At 36.2% G+C, this 18774-nt stretch overlaps 1 protein-coding gene across 1 annotated transcript in view; it reads left to right on the top strand.

Annotated features, from left to right (window-relative positions):
* Window positions 1-18143, top strand: part of RBP1 (retinol binding protein 1) — a 36685-nt gene extending 18542 nt beyond the window's left edge. Inside the window, exons 3-4 of the mRNA XM_031959822.1 lie at window positions 17131-17232; window positions 17869-18143. Of these exons, the coding sequence (XP_031815682.1) occupies window positions 17131-17232; window positions 17869-17922 (156 nt within the window). The 3' untranslated portion in view covers window positions 17923-18143. The remainder of the gene's footprint in view (window positions 1-17130; window positions 17233-17868) is intronic.
* Window positions 18144-18774: the final 631 nt, after the last annotated feature.

Here is an 18774-nt window from a genome sequence, read left to right as displayed (position 1 = left end):
CCAGATGTGGACCATTAGGTGATGTGTGTGTGTGTGTTTTGACACAATAAGTTCTTAGTTTGCCACTATTTTTTTTTCTTTCTTCCAGAAATCATGAAAATTATTTCCTAATGTATGGAGGGGCTGACTCTGTCTTGATTGAGAGAATACTAATAGATGAAATTATGGATCTTTTTGAACTATTCGACATGAGAATGTTTGAAATATGTGTACCAGAGCAGATTCTGTAGACTTTTCTATTAGACCCAAGGCTCAATCATTTCAGGAGTTGAAACCAAAGGCAGCATGAGAAATTACAGTTTGAGGGAATTGTCTGTCACTTCTCATAATTGACTGTCACTTCTCACACAATTGTACTGTCTGAATAAAGTATCCCCAGAGATGGACTTCCTGCATCTGGGTTACAGAGGGCCAGATTTTCTGTGTCACTGGGTTCCCACTGCTTTAAAGTGAGGAGGGTAGCAGCATGATGGCTTTTAAGGTGATGCGTCATTCATCCAACCAAAACAAATCTGTCTTCTCTGGGCTGTCATTGCCTTTCTTCCTGGAAAAGTTGCTAGGAAAGCAAAAGTATGTGGCATATTTGAGGTTCTTTTAATAGTTTTAAAAGAAAAGTTAGATTGGCTTTACTTTTTCTCTTTCTCACTTGTCCTCTGAGTGAACCACAGAGAGATGGATTGCTCTGTGGGTTGGGGACTAGCACTTCATTTTCTGGGGAAGGTAAGGAGAAAGAGGAAGAGAAAGAAGGTGCTCCAGCTTGGTCTCTAGGCATCCCAGCCTCAAGTTGTCATCTTGTTCTTGGTCCTGTGATATCGATGCTTCTGGGATCTGGACTTCCAGTGTAATTCTAGTGCTTGTACTTAGGAACATTAACTTCTGTTTTCTTTATTACTAAGAGCTACTTGTACTTTTCTTAGTCATCTTTATAGCTACAAAGGAATTAGACAATCACATGGTATGTAGGACTATTTATCTCCCTGTCCAAAATTATCTCCTCTTTTAGCATATTATAATGCCTGAAATAATTATATATATTTTTGTTTTGTTTTTTGCTGAGGCAATTGGGGTTAAGTGACTTGCTCAAGGTCACACAGGTAGAAAGTGTCTGAGATTACATTTGAACTCAGGTCCTTCCGATTTCAGGGCTGATTACCCATTGCGCCACCTAGCTGCCCCTCTGAGAAACTATTTTTAATTTTAAAAATTTTAACAGTTTTTGAAATTTTGAGTTTCAAATTCTCTCCTTCCCTCCAACCCCTGTACTCACCCATAGAGAAGATAAACATTATACACCTGAAATTTTATTATTAGAAAGCCTATATTTTGGTCTTTTTTCCTCCTCCCAATTCCTTTTTAAATTATAGCACTGCCCTCCCTGGGCATAATGTAATATGAATGAGAGGAGAAACACCAAGTAAAGGAAAAAAGGGATTAGATTGTAGAGACAGGGGTGAGGAGGGACCCAAGACAGCCTTTTGTCAACTTTATGCCAAGGACTGATCAGTTCCCTTTTCTACCATCTAGGCAGCCTTGCATTTGGTTTCTAAGATTAGCAAATAAAATAAAATAAATGATTCACTAATATGGGGAACTTCCTTCATCCTTCGCTAAGTCATTGAGTGAATCTAAGGCTCCTGTTTTTTTTGTTTTTTTTCTTTTTGTTTCCTCCTAAGAGCAAGGACCACTGCGGTCTCGTCTAGGGCTCCACTGAGGTGAAGGTTATTGTGATTGATTATTGTACAATGGTGATAAATAAATGATGGATCAACTGGTATAAAGATCCATTTCACACAAACACAAAGCCCTCTTTAACTATTTCCATCATAAAAAGCCATCAGCATTAGGAGAGATAGAAGTTGTTGATCATAGTTTGAAGGAAGAAAATGAAATGTTCTTTTTTTTTTAAAGTGAAGAAACCAATTGAAATCCATAGCTATAGAATGGGATATACAATAAATAAAATTCCAGCATAGCAGTGTGAATGATAAATGTTGGATCGTTCAAGTTTGGCACTGGTATCAACAAAATATTACAGTTACTAGACAACTAGTACTTCAAGAATTTACAGGGGAAATGAACAGGAATTATACAGAGAAGACTTGCAATATGCAGAAGTATGGGGACTATCTTTATCAATGAGGCTGCATACCCATCAAAGAACTCTTAAATTTTTCTAGTCACAATCTCCTATCATTCTCTTTATGCCTTACTAGTCCCCAAATTTTTTATCCTTACCATGACCTGCATTCTCTCTACCTTCAATAACTTTGCAAGACTGTTGTCCCTACTCTGCTCATGCTCTACATCCTTACCAAATAAGAACCCTTAATGAATCCACAAACCACTTTATTTTCAAATTATTTGATCTCTTGTCCTTATACTACTCATACTTTCTAAGCCCCAACTTTGGTGGAGTGCTCTTACAATCCACTTTCTTTCCCCTCTTCATATGAAGCTAAACAAAGCTTTAGGAAAATCACACAACTACGCTGACTATATATCTGACTATCTCAACTGGGCCCTCACTATATCAAGGAATCCTTTTTACTTCTCCATGAATGATTGTCTGTTCTATGTACCACAACCTTTCCAAACTTTCTCAAGACTTAAAGCATTGCTTCTTTTTACCCTTTAGCTAAGGTCTTCACTTAATACTTTATGGGGGAAAAGTTGGAGCCATTCATTAAGACCTCCCCCTTATCCCTTCTACATTTCATAGACTTTTGACATCATCAAAACCCATATCTTCCTTTCTTACTTTCTGAAGAGATAGGGCTTCTACTTGCCAAGACCCATCCTTCCACATACATTTTTGCTCTTATATTCTCATATATTCTCTAGCACATTACCCCACTATCATCCCCTCATCTATCTGACCTTGCTTTTCTCTATTTACTAGTTCTTTTATACTTCTTAAAACTATACTCAAAACTCTTCAGTTTAAGGCCAATATATTTTTTTCCTTTTCTCAGCCAATCATATTACACTCAATACCTGTATTTCCTTTCTTCCTACTCTATGTCTAATCTTATAAAATCTAGCTTCCAACCCCATCACTCAGCTGAAACTGCCCTCTTCAAAGATGTCAATGGGTCTTTTAACTCTCAAATCTAATAATCCCTTCTTTCTTATTTCTATATATTTTTAAAATTCTGAACTTAAAAACCAAAAAAGGGCACATTTCCACATACACTTATGCTCCACATAGAACACACAGAAAAGGATTATCCTTAAAATAATGAATTTGCATTTCATACTTCTTGCTTTAAAAATATATATAATAAATTCAAATGTTAATTTCAAAACTGGCTTATTGATAGATACTTCCTTCCATTTTCTTTTGTTCATTTAAAAGTGTTTAAATGGCTCTCTTTTTGTTGGAATTACTATTACTAGCTCTTCTCCCATGTCCTAATCAACCCTCTATTAAAAACTGAGAAGGAAAAAACCCTTTGTAACAAACATAATTAAGCAAAATATATGAATGCAGAGTCCAAAAATGCATGTCTCTCCACATTGTGTACATCACCTCACTTTCAGGGATTGGATATCACGCAATCAGCAAGATTCTGCCTTTTCTTTTTTTCGTCCTACCTCCTATTCCTAAGAATGAAAGAAAAACAAAATCCCTATTACAAATATGTATCATTAAATGAAACCAATGTCCAAAGTGGCCATGTTCGAAAGGAAATATACACATATCTATATATGTTCAAATATATACATAAACACACACAAATATATATATATATATATATATATATATATATATATATATATATATACATACATATAGACACACCCATTCTGTCCTCTTAATCTTTCACTTTTCTATCAAGAGATGGATAGCAGGTTTTATCATTAGTCCTGGAATCTTGGTTGATCTTTATACTCATTAGAGTTCTTAAATTTTTCAAAGTTGATTATCTTTATAATATTGTTGTCATTGTATTAATTATTCTCTCAATTATGTTCACTTTACTCTGCATCAGTTCAGAATAGTCTTCTCAAGTTTCTCTGAAATTCTTTCTTACACCACAATAGTATTCTATTACATTTTTACTTTATACTACAGTTAATTCAACCATTTTCCAACTGATAGGTACCCTCTCAGATTCTCATTTTTGGCCATTTTAACATCACCATCACCACCAACAAAAAAACCTTATAAATATTTTTATATATTTCTCCACCTCTAGTCTTTCCCCCTCAAATCAACCCTCCTAAGAGCTGCATAAATCTATTACCTCTAGGATCAATATAGCATTTAAAGATCCTTCCCACTGGAGTGTTTCTGTCTTAGTCATTTTACATATTAATTCTGTCCACCCATTCTGTGATTTCCTCTCATACTGGCTTATTGCTGTTACACATAATTCACTCCATCTCCTATCTCTGTAATATTACTCTGCTGTTCCTAGAATGAACTTTCTCTCTCTCCTTACTTCCATTTCTCACTTTCACATGCTAGAAACCTTAATTTCCCTGAAGAGTCATGTTAAATGTCACCTTCTCACATGAACCATTTCCTGATTTCCTATGTCAACACCCCCAGTTGCTAGTGAATTCCTTCCCCATACAATCTTGTAGTCATTTTGTATCTGTTATATATGTACATAAACATATATACATATGTATATAAATATGTACATATATCTACTTGTATCTCTACATTTTGTATCCATTGTTAGAATGTAAGCTTTTTGAAGAAAGGAACTATTTTTCTTTTTGGTCTTGTAACACCAGAACTTGATACAGTGCCTGGCACCTAGTAGGTATTTAATAAATGCTTATGGATTGAATATTTGCAAACATAGCATTACTCACCATCGGGCAACTGGAGCACCTCTTTAATTACAAACATCTTGTATAAAGTCTTCCTCTTCACTGAGGAAGTAGTCAGAAAGCCTCTGTTCTAGTTCTTATCTGGGACAGGAAACATGGTAAAGACTAGAGTTGGGAGTCAGAAACTCTGGATTCTGAAGGGATTTGACCAAATGAGTCTTAATAACCCTTCTAGCTTCAAAATTCTTGCCAACAAATGTAAATTATCCTTAATTTGATGATAGGGCCAGAGAACTCATGTAAGGCAAATTTGGAGGGTCGTGCATTCATGCCTCAGAGAACATCTGGCTTTCCATTCAAGTAATCCGATATGTGTCAGTTTAGACTTGTTTCTCTGAATGAGACAAACTGTAGTGAGCATGAGACAACTGAGACTTTAATCCAGAGCACCAAGATGTAGAGTGGAACATTTTCCTTCCAGTAAATGGTTGTATTCCACAAAGACTAAACCAATCTCTCCTCATCCTTTAAGAGTCTCATCATCATCATGCTGGTATCACTATACCTAATCAAGGCCAATTGCTCTGGACCTAGAGGATTTATGATACATAGGATGTCCAGGACCTAGGCCCATTATACACTGACTTTCCTAGCAATTGAAACAGAGTTTTCTGTCTTTCTCCCCTTTTTCTTATGCATTTCAATTAAATTTGCCTCAGGCATTGCAATTCCTAGTTACACCTCTGCCCCCCAAGTGAGCCCACTAAAGAATATTGTTCCCAATAGGATGTTAAAACTAATGACCTAGGGATAATCTGTCATCTCTAAATTCAAGGAGAGAGAACATATTGATTTAGAGATATTTTACCTATATGAAGACAGGTCATTGGACCTAATGACGACTTCTCCTCCTCCTCCTCCTCCTCCTCCTCCTCCTCCTCCTCCTCCTCCTCCTCCTCCTCCTCCTCTTCTTCCTCCTCCTCCTCTCCTCCTCCTCCTCCTCCTTCTCCTCCTCCTCCTCCTCAGGCAATTGCCCAGGATCACACAGCTAGGAAGTGTTAAGTGTCTGAAGCCAGATTTGACTCAGGCCCCTAGTGACTTCTTAAAGATCCTTCTAGCTCTAGGATGCCATGACATTAACTTATATAATTAAAAGCTCTAAAATTAAAAAAAAAAAAGACTTTTTATTCCTCTCTTGGTTTTCTATATTTGGTAGAGGTGACCCTTTGTATATTAAATGTGTTCAATGTCTCTAAGATTTGAAGGACATGTGGAAACTTTATGATGTATTTTAGCAGTTGGAGAAGGAGAAGAATCTTATTACTGGTTGTTACAAAGTTCTCTTCCTACATCTCAGAACTATAGTTCTTTTTATTTGAACACAAGAAATTCCCTCTTTCCTGGTTCAAGATGAAACCTGATGTTCCTTTAAACTTGGCCCTGCTCTCCCAAGAGAATAAAAGGCTTTAAAAATCTTCTCCTCTACTAAAATCAAATATGGAACAATGCCTGGAGGTAGTAAGCCAGCTAAGCTAAATTACATTGTAAGATTAATAGTAGCTATCTGTTGGGAGCCTCTAAACAAATATTCTAGTTAAACAAAGACTAATTAAGTTTCTCATGGAAGGCAAAGTTTCAGTGATCTCTGTCTCAAGGCTTGGTAGACTCTGTGCAGAGTCCCTTTCTGAATCTCTAAAATTTAAGAAAAAAAGGGCCTATGGTCATATTGGAATTTCCCTCCAGCCTTGATAAGTAAGTTCAGTCAGATTCCCCTCCTCCCAAAAAAGGGAGAACAGAAGACACTTCACATTCTTAAATGAGATTGTACCAGTGAAACTGCATATTCATTTTATCTCATTTTGCCTTTCAATCCTATAGGACCAGAGTGCAACATAATCAACTCAAAAATATTTCTGAAGTATTATCTCCTTAGTTCATTAAATGCCATATGGTATGAAAATAGCACTAGAAATGTAGGAAGGGGAACCTAGGTTTAGATCTTGTCTCTATTATTTTTTATCTTTGTGACTTTAAGAAGATTAAGTTACCTCTCTTGGCCTCCTTAGTCCATAGGTTTCCTTCCCACTCAGACTCTATGATTTGTCTAGAGTCCTAGACCTTGTTACTATTCCTGTAGCTTACTCTTTCTCTCTCCTTACATTGCCACTGCTCTGGTTGAGTCCCTCATTATCCCTTTCCTGGAGAATAGTAATAGGCTCCTAATTGGTCTTCTTGCCTCCAGTCTGCTCTCCATTCATCATCCACACAACTACCATAATGATATTCCTCAGTCTGACCTTTTCACTCCTCTACTCAAAAGCCTTCAGTAGCTCCTTATGGCTTCTGGAACAAAAGACAGATTTCTTCCTTGGCATTCAGGATCCTTGATGATCTAACAGCAATCTGTCTTTGCAAACTTATTTCACATTATGTAAATCCCTATACACACTCTGTTCCAGTCAAAATTGGGATACTAACTGCTTCCCCGACTCACTATTCTTACTCCTGCCTTTATGCATTTGTATATTTTCTGCCATATCTAGCATCCCCTCCTTTTCTTTCTTTATTTCTCACAATCCTTATCTTCAAGGCTTAGCTCTAGCATCACTCCTGGGAAGACTTCCTGACTTACTCTTCTAAGCACCTTTTGTTTTCATAGTCATTTACTTGTCATACCTAACCTCATGTAATATATAAGCTCTTTGAAGGCGAGTACTATTTCACTTTCATTTTTGTATCTGTAAACCCTAGCATTCTACTTTGCAGAGCAGTTTAAGTATTTGTTCAATTAAGCCTCGTTGAATATGGAGCCAAGATATTGTGTCCCCAAAAGACTTCCAGGAGGAATAGTACCTAATAAGAATTGTAATCCTCTCTGTTATTAAAACCTCTCTCTTTAGTCATTGCTATGAGAGGTACCTAATTCTGTTGCCTTCTAAGATTTTTTTGATGGTGTAATCTCATATATTCAGGTCATATATCTATTTTGTTCTTGTAATATATGTCTGTACATGTGTTCTATATGTGTTAACAAAGAACAAAGCCCTGGGAGAATGTAATATGAAGCAATTAGATTGCAGTAAGAGGAAGAGTAGGCAAAAAGTGGTGGAGAAATTTGGAAAGGAGAGGATTGCAGTTGGATAGAGTACCACAGTATGGAGATTCTACTCACTCAGGATAGTTGATCGAATGATGAAGTGGAGGTCAGAGAAGGGAGAAAGGAGGACCTAAAAGGAGAGCTCTTTGGGTGATCACAGGGTCTTTTAGCAACTAGCCTTATCCTTCTCACTGACCTAATCCTTACATATAGCCCCACCTAGGACAGAAGAAATGGAAGCCATTTCTTTTTCTCTGCCTATTTTCATTATAGAGAATGTTTTCTTTTTGCCCCCCTATTTCCTCTCAGGTTCTCTAGCTTCCAGCTCCTTCTTATGTTTTTTTTTCCTCAATCCTTTATAAAGATTATTTTTACTAATGCATTGGTTACTGCTTATTTTTTTTAATGTCATAATCATGTATCTACTTCACTTAAAATAAAAAGCCAATTAAGTTAAAAATTGCTAACAAAACAAATGTACCCGCTATTTATTATATACTTCATCCATAATCTTGCTCCTTTCTATAAAGAATATGAGGAGCATTTTTCCCATTTCCCCTTATTCCCTTCCTAAAGGCGGTGTTATCATTCACCTTGATATTTTAAAAGGGGGATTACAAAGCATCACATGATAAATTTTACAAACTATGAAGTTCTTACAGGTAATATAATACTACAAAACAACTAAAAAGTACCGAGTCTTGCTGTTTCTGAGCAACCTATTGCATTCCCATCTTGGATTTTAGACCTTGCTCTTTTTCTGAGGCCATATTAATGCTTTGGATGTTCTTCATGCTATCCTTCTATCCTCTCTATTTATTCTTGGTTGGTTCCTCTAAAGAAAATTCCCATATTTGAATTACAATGGTTAACTCTGCAATTGGTGGTAAAATTATTTGTTCTACTCATTATTCTAGAATAACATTAAGGCATGCCATGAGTGTAAACCTTAATGATGCCTCTAGTTTGGCCTCCTAATGTGGTTACCATAATAGACTCTCCCACACTCCCAATCTGATGTTGTAATGGCCCATTTCTAATTCTTTTCTGAGCTAAGCTGACCAATAGACTTTGAAGTCAATGGATATTGATCACTTGATCTTGTTTTCATATATGATTTCTAATCACTTCCTTGCCTTAAGATACTGCAGTTTGCTTGTGTTTTGATTCCTCCCCATAAAGCCAGATTCTTCACACTACATTATTTTTTAAATGTGTGTTGTATGCATCAATTACATCACTTATTTCCTTCCCTCATAATCTTACAGGATCCATGTCCTCGTAGAATCTTAAAGATTGTGTAGTCCATACTTCTCTATGATTCTCTTGTTTCTACCTGTAATAGTAGGAAGAGCACTCACTGGGTTAAGTCAGAAGCTTTAAGTTAGGGTCTAAACTCTGCCACTTGCTAGATTTCAATCTGTATGAGCCCACGTTTCATCATCTATAAGACGAAAGGTAATCTAGATCAAAGCTTCTTAAACTGTGGATTGGGATCCCATACTGGGTCATATAACTGAATGTGGGGGTTGTGGAAAATTTGGCAAAGTAAAAGGTTTCTAAAAGCAGTGACCCAAAATCAATTGAAAATCAAATGAATAATAAATCTGAGGTGTTTCTGGCAGCGCTTGCCTGTGTTGAATTCCACTTCACTGGGGCTTTAGCTCTGAACATACAACATGTGTACTTTGTACCATATATGCATGAATGCTGCCAGAAAAGCTTTGGCCCAGAGGTGAGATGGGGTCATATAAAAATTCCTTGGGCTTTTTAAAAGAGGTCAGTGGAAAACATTTAATTAGCCCTAATCTAGATGAACTCTCATATTCATTTTTGCTCTAATAATCTGAGAAAATGTGTATAGGAATATATCTTTGTTGAAATAAGAGTAATCACTTAGCAAATACATACTGCTAATATTTTGATTTCCAAAATTGAGTATTTATATAAAAAATTTGATTCTGGCCATTGATAAATGAAAGTATTTGTATTCTTATAAGCAAGGTTCATGTAGTTCAATAAATATGCACGTGTTGAAAGTGATATCAAGGCAAGATATCTTAATTTATAAAATTAGTCCATAGAATAAAAGTATAAGCATAAGAGCAGTTCATGAATTAGCTGATTGTTCTTCTTAAGTCTTTAGTCTTTCTTTGTCCCTTCCAAATTTAATGTGTTTTCTTCCTTACAAAATGATTCAGTTTAGCCACTGTTACTACTTCTTTTTTCAACTCAATTTAATTCAACAAACATTGGTTAAGCATATACTATATGCAGATCACCTACCAATCACTGAACTAGGCATTGAAGAAAGTAGAAAATTTGCTAAGACATATCTAGCCCTCAAAACTTAATCTGGTACAAAGAGAAAATGCAAAGCCAGATAACAATACTCTACAGTATTACTTGATAAATACCAAAAGAAAATGCTACATGAAGTCCAAATGGAAAGATCATCATCAACTAGGGCAATCAGGAAGGCTTTGGGAAAGACATAGTGTTTAAAATGTGGGTGGTTGTTGTTAATTTGATTTTGTTTTTGTTTTTTAGTAGTAGAAAAATAAGAGAGAATCATTAATACTTTTTTGCTCACTTCTTTGATAAATATTGCACATTTGTAAGGTGTCTTGGATGAACCTTAAAGAATTCTTCCATGATTGAGAATCATGGTGAGAAGACAAACTAGACAATTCATAGACCAAAACAAAATCCTCCTTAGCATTTTCTAGTCAGTGAAAAATCTGCTCATACCATGGTCTGTATTTCTGTATGCTTTAATCCAGTCAGTAGAGGGCAGTAGTTGATCCAAAGATCCAACACTTCTTTGGACCAAAGTTCTAAATCATGGATAAGTCATTAAAAAAAAAAAAAAAGAGGGAATATTATATTGATAGATTACTGAATAGATGTAAAATTTTATCATAAAATGTCAGAATTGAATAGGGCTAGAGATCACCAAGTCCAATCCTCTTATTTTACAAATGAGAAAATTAAGAGTCAAGGAATGAAAATGATTTGGCTTTCCTAGGAAGGAAGGAAGGAAGGAAGGAAGGAAGGAAGGAAGGAAGGAAGGAAGGAAGAGAAAAAAAGGAGAGGTGATAAAGGGAAAAAAGGGAAGGAAGGAGAGCAGAAGAGAAGGAAGGACAAGGAAGAAAAAAGGGAGAAAAGACAGGAAGAGAAAGAAAGAAAAACAGTGAAAGGAGGGAGGTGAAAAGAAAGGGAGAAATCTAGAAAAAAAAGTTTTGAAGGGAGCAAAAAGGAGAGAAGGAAGAAGGGAGAAAAGAGAAGGAGGAAAGGAGAATGTTCATAGAACTTAGTACCTGAACTGACCTTTGAGGGAAGCTGGGGACTTTAAAAGGTGGAGATGAGGAATTTCCAAAGTGAGAGACATTTTGTAAGATGGCACAGACATGACAGATGGGAATGAAAATTTGGAGAATGGCTATAGTAAGTTGTTTTGGCTGAAGCATATAATGCATGAAGGGGAGTGATGTCAAATAAGTCAGAAAAGCTAAGCTTAAACCAGTTTGTGGAGGGCTTTAAATGTCAGGCTGAGGAGTTTATATTTTATTGTAGAAGCCATAGAAAATCATTAAAGATTTTAAGTTTAAGATTAATGTCATATCTCTATTTTTGGAAGATATAATTTTGGCAGCTGCATGAAAGAATTATTGGAGAAGAAAGAAAACTGGATGCAGGGATAACAATGATGAGACTATCAGCCAGGCAAGAAGTGTTGAGGGCCTGATCTATGACTGTCTACAAAAGAAATAATGTAGGGATAAAGTGGCAGAGTTAGGACTATAATCCAGGTCCTTTGATTTCAAACTCAGTGCTCTTTTATTTTATCATACTTGATGGTCTAAATGTAGCGAGGGTTCAGGTAGACAATGAACTCCAGATATCTATTTTTCAAATTTTTCTCTTTCTTATAAATGAAAGATAGCATGGCATGGTAAAAAGAATGCTGGTTTTGATATCAAAGGATATGGGTTCAAATCTCATCTCTCCCACTTAGAAATTCACTTCCCTTGCCTGAGTCTTACCTTTCTCATCTATAAAATGAAGGGACTCTTGTAGAAGTCTGCTCTTGTTCCTTCCTGAGCTTAGTCATATGATCCTCTAGAACAAGGGTTCCTAATCTGGGGACCATGAGCTTGTTTGTGTGTGTGTGTGTGTCCATGTTATGTGTGTGTGTTTGTGTGTGTGTGTGTAAATATAAACAGGCAGGTGGTGCAGTAGATTGAACTTTGGACTTGAAATCAAGAAGACTTTTCCTCCTGAGTTCAAATCTGACCTCAAACACTTACTAGCAGTATAACTCTATTCAAGTCACTTAATCTTGTCTGCCTCAGTTTCCTTATCTGCAAAATGAACTGGAGAAGGAAATGGCAAAACAATCCAGTATTTTTGCCAAGAAAACCCTCAAATGAGGTCACAAAGAATCTGATTGACATAACTGAACAATATATGTAAACTATATATACATTATTCCCCTTCATGTAATAAATACATGTATGTACATATATACATGTATACACATATTTTAAAAACTATATTTCTTTGTAATTGGTTTCTTTTATAGTCTCCTATGTTCTTTTCTTATGCATTAAAAACATTATCTGAACAGGGATCCATAGGTTTCATCAGATTGCTCAAGGGGTCCATAACACAAAAAATTCCTTTCCTAGAAAGTCTGTTGCTAAGCTGACTCAAACTTGAACTCTATTCAGTCCACAGGTATTTATTAAGCACCCAAAACAGATTCAAGGCAGGCAAATGGGGAGTAGGAAGAAAAAACTAGTTATGGGGCATAGGGGAAGATTGGGAAGTAGGGAATGAGGGGATATAATAATCACATATCAGAATTGGAAAGAACCTTAGAGAGCCCCTCATTTTACAAATGAGATGTGACTTTTGAAACATTATCAAGCTAATTCTTCATTGATAAGGCCAATGATTAGAATCCAATTTCCTGACTCCCATTTTGATACCCTTTCTATTCTGTCTCACCCTACTGTTGCCTCTTAAAGAGTTAATGACCAGGGGCTTCTTCAGGCCTCAGATTCACCGCCTGTTCACCTAATTTTTTTTCCCCTGGTGTATATCTAAGGCTCAAAGTTATTCCCATATTACTAAGGAACTTGGGTAACATAAGATGTTACCTGAAAATGAGAATGACTGGTAATGTCTCTCTTAACTCTTTCAGGGATATTTATGAGCTCAGACTAATTTTGAACTAGAATAATTTTGGTCGGTGTGGAACAAGGCCCCACACAGGGGCCACACTTGGCCCAAGTTGTCACTGTAGAATTAAGGAACCTTCCCTTAAATTATATATGTGAGTCATTGTATTCTATGTAAGGCTAACTAGAAAAGAAAAGATTTTCTTTGTGACAGAGAGAAAGGATTAAGGAGAGAAAGAAAAAAAAAGAACTTTTTCCCCTGAAACTTCTTCCCTAATCAAACTACTTTTTAAGGAATGACATTAGCTGCTATTCTTTTTGTACAGCCTCTACCCCATTATAACCAATTTCTTTTCTAAAGCACCCATCCTCTAGGAAAACTTGTGCTGCCCCTTCTGACATTCACGATCTGATTTTCAACTACTTCTACCTCACAGAAATGAGCCACAATTTAGGGTCTCTGGATTCTAATATCTTCCCTGTCCTGATTCCTAAAACCTAGTAGCAGGTGTACCTGCTAGCCTTTCATGTCAACAAGCATTTGTTAAGCAATTACTATGTGCCAGGCACTCTGCTAAACACTAGGAAGGCAAACACAAGCCAAAAGTAACTCAGTACCTGCCCTCAAAGAGCTTACATTCTAACAGAAGGGAGGAAATGAAGGTAGCTCATGGAACATGAGAAAGTCAGGAAAGTCCAGCATGGAGAGGAACTGTAACATCTAAACTGCTTAAAAAAAAATTAAAGGGCTTGGGTTTCTTCCAACTTGGGGGATCTAGGAATGTTTTTAGACTACTCAGAACATCTTCTTCTATGTAATTTTTTTTCCTTCTCCCCAACATTTCCCCAAATAAAAGCAGAATTGCTTGATGTAGAAAATAGGACACTGGACTTAGAATCAGCAAAATGTGAGTTCAAATGCCATTTCACATACATACTATTTGTGTGAGCCTGGGCAAGTCAGTTAATTTCTCTTTGTTTCAGTTTCCTCATATGTAAAATGGAATGATTGAACTCTATGCCTTCTAGATCCCTTACACCTCTAAATCCATGATCCTCTGACTTGAGGTTTGAGGTTGACTCAAATGTACGAGTCATTTGAATTCAGGCCATTTCTCTTGCTCAACACTTATCCCTAATTACCTAATTTATGACTATTACTATTAATTACTATTACTATTACTAAAACTTTATAAGATTAAACTCCTGTGTAAATTTTACTTGATTACAATACTGCATTCTACCTGTTTCTGCTTATTTAACCAATCTGTTCCTATGTAGCATGGATATCTCATTAAGAACTTTTTAAAGTTAGAGGCAATATGGACAAATTTAGTGATCTGATTACTATTAAGGACTAGATGAAGAATGTATTAATCACTTAATAATAATTAACTAGCATTTTCATAATGTTTACCCCATTTGTCAATAGCAATCTTTAACAGTGGTTCAAGAGATAGAACACTGGGCTTGGAATCAAAAAGATTCATCCTCATAAATTAAAATCTAGCTTCAGAAACTTACTAGCTGTGTGACCCTAGGCAGGTCACTTAACCCTGCTTGTCTCAGTTTCTTCATCTGAAAAATGAATTGGAGAAGGAAATGGAAAACCATACCAGTATCTTTACCAAGAAAACCCCAAACTGGGCCAAAAAGGGATGAACATGACTGAAAAACAACACAACAAAAATTAGAGGAAATAGGATAGTATTTTTACTATCTTTGCTGTTTTGTCCAAGGTTAAAAATTAGGAAGCAGAAAAAATTTTTTTTAAATAATTTATTTAATTTTGAACTTAAATATCATATAAGATTAGTATTCCCATATATATATATATATATATATATATATATATATATATATATATATTAGAACACAAAAACAGGATTATATGTGAAACAGTAACTATTATGTAGAGCTTGCTTTTTTCCTAAGTATATAATAAGTTCAATATTTACTTTCCAAAAATGTCCTATTCATTCTTTTAGACTTCTTTTTTTTTCTGTTCAGTGTATTTAAAACTGGTTCAATAACCTCTGGTTTGGGTTTTTGGGGGGAGGGTAAGAGTGGGTGAAAGTTTAAAGTTCTTCCTAGCCCTGTTTTTACCCTAAGCCATCAGAAAAATGCAAAAGAATATCCCCGTTCAAATATTCTCATATTAAATATGCATAATCAAGCAAAATAAATTCTCACACTGAACAAGTCCAAAAATTTTATACAATATTTTATAATTGGAAAGGAATTCTCTAGCTATTTACTCCAATATACCCCAAAGGATTATCTTCTACAATGAATCCTATCTTACTTAAAGGGGAATCTACCTCTTTCCAAAACAGCAGATTTCTTCCCTCCCTTCCTTCTTGTGCTTTAATCAGAGCCAAGGTACCACACACACACCCACATATCCCAGTCTCTTCAGGAGATCTGATAAGTCGCATCCACTGATGCCCTTAGGAGTTTAGACCTGTCCATATGCCCTTCCAGTGAACTTTCTTTTATGTGCTGTCTTTCCCAATTAGAGTATGAATCCTTGAGAATATAACAGAAACTACCTGGCTTTTTCTACTTGTATCCCAAGCTCTATACCACTTGGCATATAGTAAATGCTTCATGAATGTTTATTCAGTCATTCAGTTTGACACTGAACCATTAACTACTCTTGAGTTCAGCTGTTCAAACAGTTCCAAATCCATCTAACTGTAGTATTTCATTCTTGTCTAGCTCACATCAGTCGATCAATTCACGAGAACAGTATAAAATACTTTATTAAAAGCTTTTCTGAAATCTAAACAAACTGTATCTGGAGCACTTCCATAAGTTATCATGTTAGCAGTCCCATTTAAAAAAAATGGGATGGTGATGGTGGTAGATGAGACTCTTAGGGGAAAATGTGAAGATTCTCTGCTGCTCAAACATTGCTCAAATTTATCTCTTTTTTACTTCTGTTGTTGCTGTTGTCTAGTCATGTACAGCTCTTCATGAACCTTTGTGGAGTTTTCTTTTCAAATATACTGGAGTGATTTGCCATTTCCTTCTCCTGCTCATTTTACAGATGAGAAAACTTTGACAAACAGGATCATACAGCTAGGAGATATCAGAGGTCAGATTTGAACTCACTAAAATGAGTCTTCCTGGTTCCAGGCACAGCTTTCTATCCATTACACCTCTTACTTCCATTACATCCCTCTAATCAAAGTGGACTTTTCACCATTTCCTGAATGTACCTTTTATTTTGTAGCCATTTCAGTAGACAGTGAAATACCCATCCCTCTCTTTTCCACTTATCAAAATCCTGTCCTTCCTTCAGGTCCCAGCTACAATGCCCCCTTCTCCATGAAGTCTTCTCTGTTCCTTAAACTGGAAGTGATCTTCTTTTACTCTAAATTATCATGGTATTTTATTGTTACTTCCTATTATGTCATTTATTAAATGAGTTGTTTCCTTGTTGCTCTTTAGTCTTCATTCCTTAAAGGTATTTATAAACATATATTAGCTTCTTTCTTTGACTGGAAGTAACTTAAGCATTTGCCCTTCTTGAGTCTGAATCCCCATTGACCTTTGGTGTCCAAAACAGTGTCTTACACTTAGGTACTAAATGAATGCTAAACAAAGCAACTAAAGGTGAACTCTGGCAACCATGCAGGAAAAATATAAATAGCCTTAACACTAATTGGCTGTTTATTCACACATACACATCCTCCTGCTAATGCTAATACTAAAGTTTGGAAATTCTTCTCTGACCTCTGTGATACTTCCATTTCCTCAGCTTTTGCATATCATCAGGTGGTCAACCTCCAGCAGCAAGAACTTGTTTTGGGGTTTTTTTTTCGTATTGCTAATACTAATTTTTTTAAATGAAATTTTTAGAGCACTTCCTTTTTTTTTTTTTTTTTTGGTGATTTAGACTTTTTAATTAGGAAGGGCAATTAGAGTGGCCACTGTGTTCTTGCTATAGAATCCTTTAATGAAGTTGACTTTAGTTGTAGATAAAAGGGACACTTGAACCATAGTATAGCTCTGTCCTCTATTCACCCCCATTTACTCATTGTGTTTGTTTGGCAGACCAAGGTGAGCTGGGAAGGTGACAAACTCCAGTGTGTGCAGAAAGGTGAGAAGGAAGGCCGAGGGTGGACACAGTGGATCGAAGGCAATGAACTGCATCTGGTATGTTCCTGAAGCCAGGCTAAGTACCTGCCCTTTGTTCTGTTTTGTTTTTTCTTCCCACAATAGCAGTTGTCACAAGGTATATGGCCAGGATGAAATGGGGAGAAATCAAGCATTTTGTCTTTAAAGTAGGGAACCCAGGCAGGCAATAGATAAATTACATTAACTCTACTTTCAACTTCATTATGTTCTCTTTATGTATTCTGAAATACATAAACTTGTGTTCTATAATGGAATTTTAGTTAATCCAAGTGTGTTCAGTGTCAGAGGCCAGGTTGTATGGCTCCCTAGCTGACATATTAATGATTACTGGGTAATGCAAACTAAAATTAGCACAGCTTGAGTTTCAGAGGGCAAAGAGCTGAGATTGCATCAGGTAGAGAAAAAAGCTTTTTTCTCCTTGTTTTCTAAGGTTTACCTCACTAGGCATATAACACAAGGCCCACAAAGTTGTGGATTCTTTGTTTGTTTGTTTAAAAAAAATAATGTGAAAAAGCACTGGTCTTGGAAGTGGAAATCTCAATTTAATTACTTAATTACATAAAACTGAAAGCATGTCACTTCATTTCCTGAGCCTCAGTTGTAAAATGGGAACAATAACAATAATGGCATTTATGCATCATATTTGCTTTCCAGGAAATGAGAGTACAAGGTGTCATATGCAAGCAAGTCTTCAAGAAGGTACAGTGAACTTTGCATCCAGAAGAAGGGCAGAACTGAAATGTCCACCTAACCCCCATCACTTCCTACTGTTAGAAGGCCAGGAGTTTCTGACCACTTAGAGAGCCTAACCATCCTAATGCACCCGTCATCAGAGTCTATCCCTTGATCTTTTTCATATTTTCTTTATTAAAAAAGAAATCATTACAATTAAACATTATCACTGCCAAATATTTACATGAAAAAGTGAACACTCTCTTGTATGTGGCTTTTTCTTTGTCTTTCAGTCGGTCAATGAACACTATGTTATCTATTATGCACCATACTCTGCTAAATTGTAGAGATACATATCAAGGCAAAAGCAATCCCTGGACATGAGGAGCTCACAATCAAATGAGGGGTGGGGGGACAGCATGCAAACAGTTACCTGCATACAAGTGTTATACATGTATGTGTGTATGTATGTATACGGATATGTATTGTCAACTTTTTTCCAGAGTTAAGTCTAAAAAAGAGTTAGGTTGTATCTGTGGGCTTATTCCTCCTAAAAAAGCAGACATGTACACATGGAATCACTGTTAGCACTGGGTTTGGGGGTGGGCCTAGGCAGCAGGGGTTATAAAGATCACAAGGGGGGGGGGGGGTGGTACTTGCATAGTGATCTGATCAGGTTATCAAGATAAAAATCACAGACTAGGGAATGGAGGTAATCACATATCAGGTTATTTCTGGACTAGGCTATTTTTCAGAAGGCAGATTTTGGCTTTATCAGGTTTGGTCACTGGGCTGGGGGGTCAACATGAGCCAGTCTGAGTTGTTTCTGGTAGTAGCAGGGGGAGTTCCAGATTCACCATGTGAATACTGCAAGGAATTTCTGATGTG

This window comes from Sarcophilus harrisii, chromosome 3 (assembly GCF_902635505.1).
Source record: "Sarcophilus harrisii chromosome 3, mSarHar1.11, whole genome shotgun sequence".
NCBI lineage: Eukaryota > Metazoa > Chordata > Mammalia > Dasyuromorphia > Dasyuridae > Sarcophilus > Sarcophilus harrisii.
Note: the sequence above shows the minus strand (reverse complement) of the source record. Positions and strands in the feature narration are given on the sequence as shown.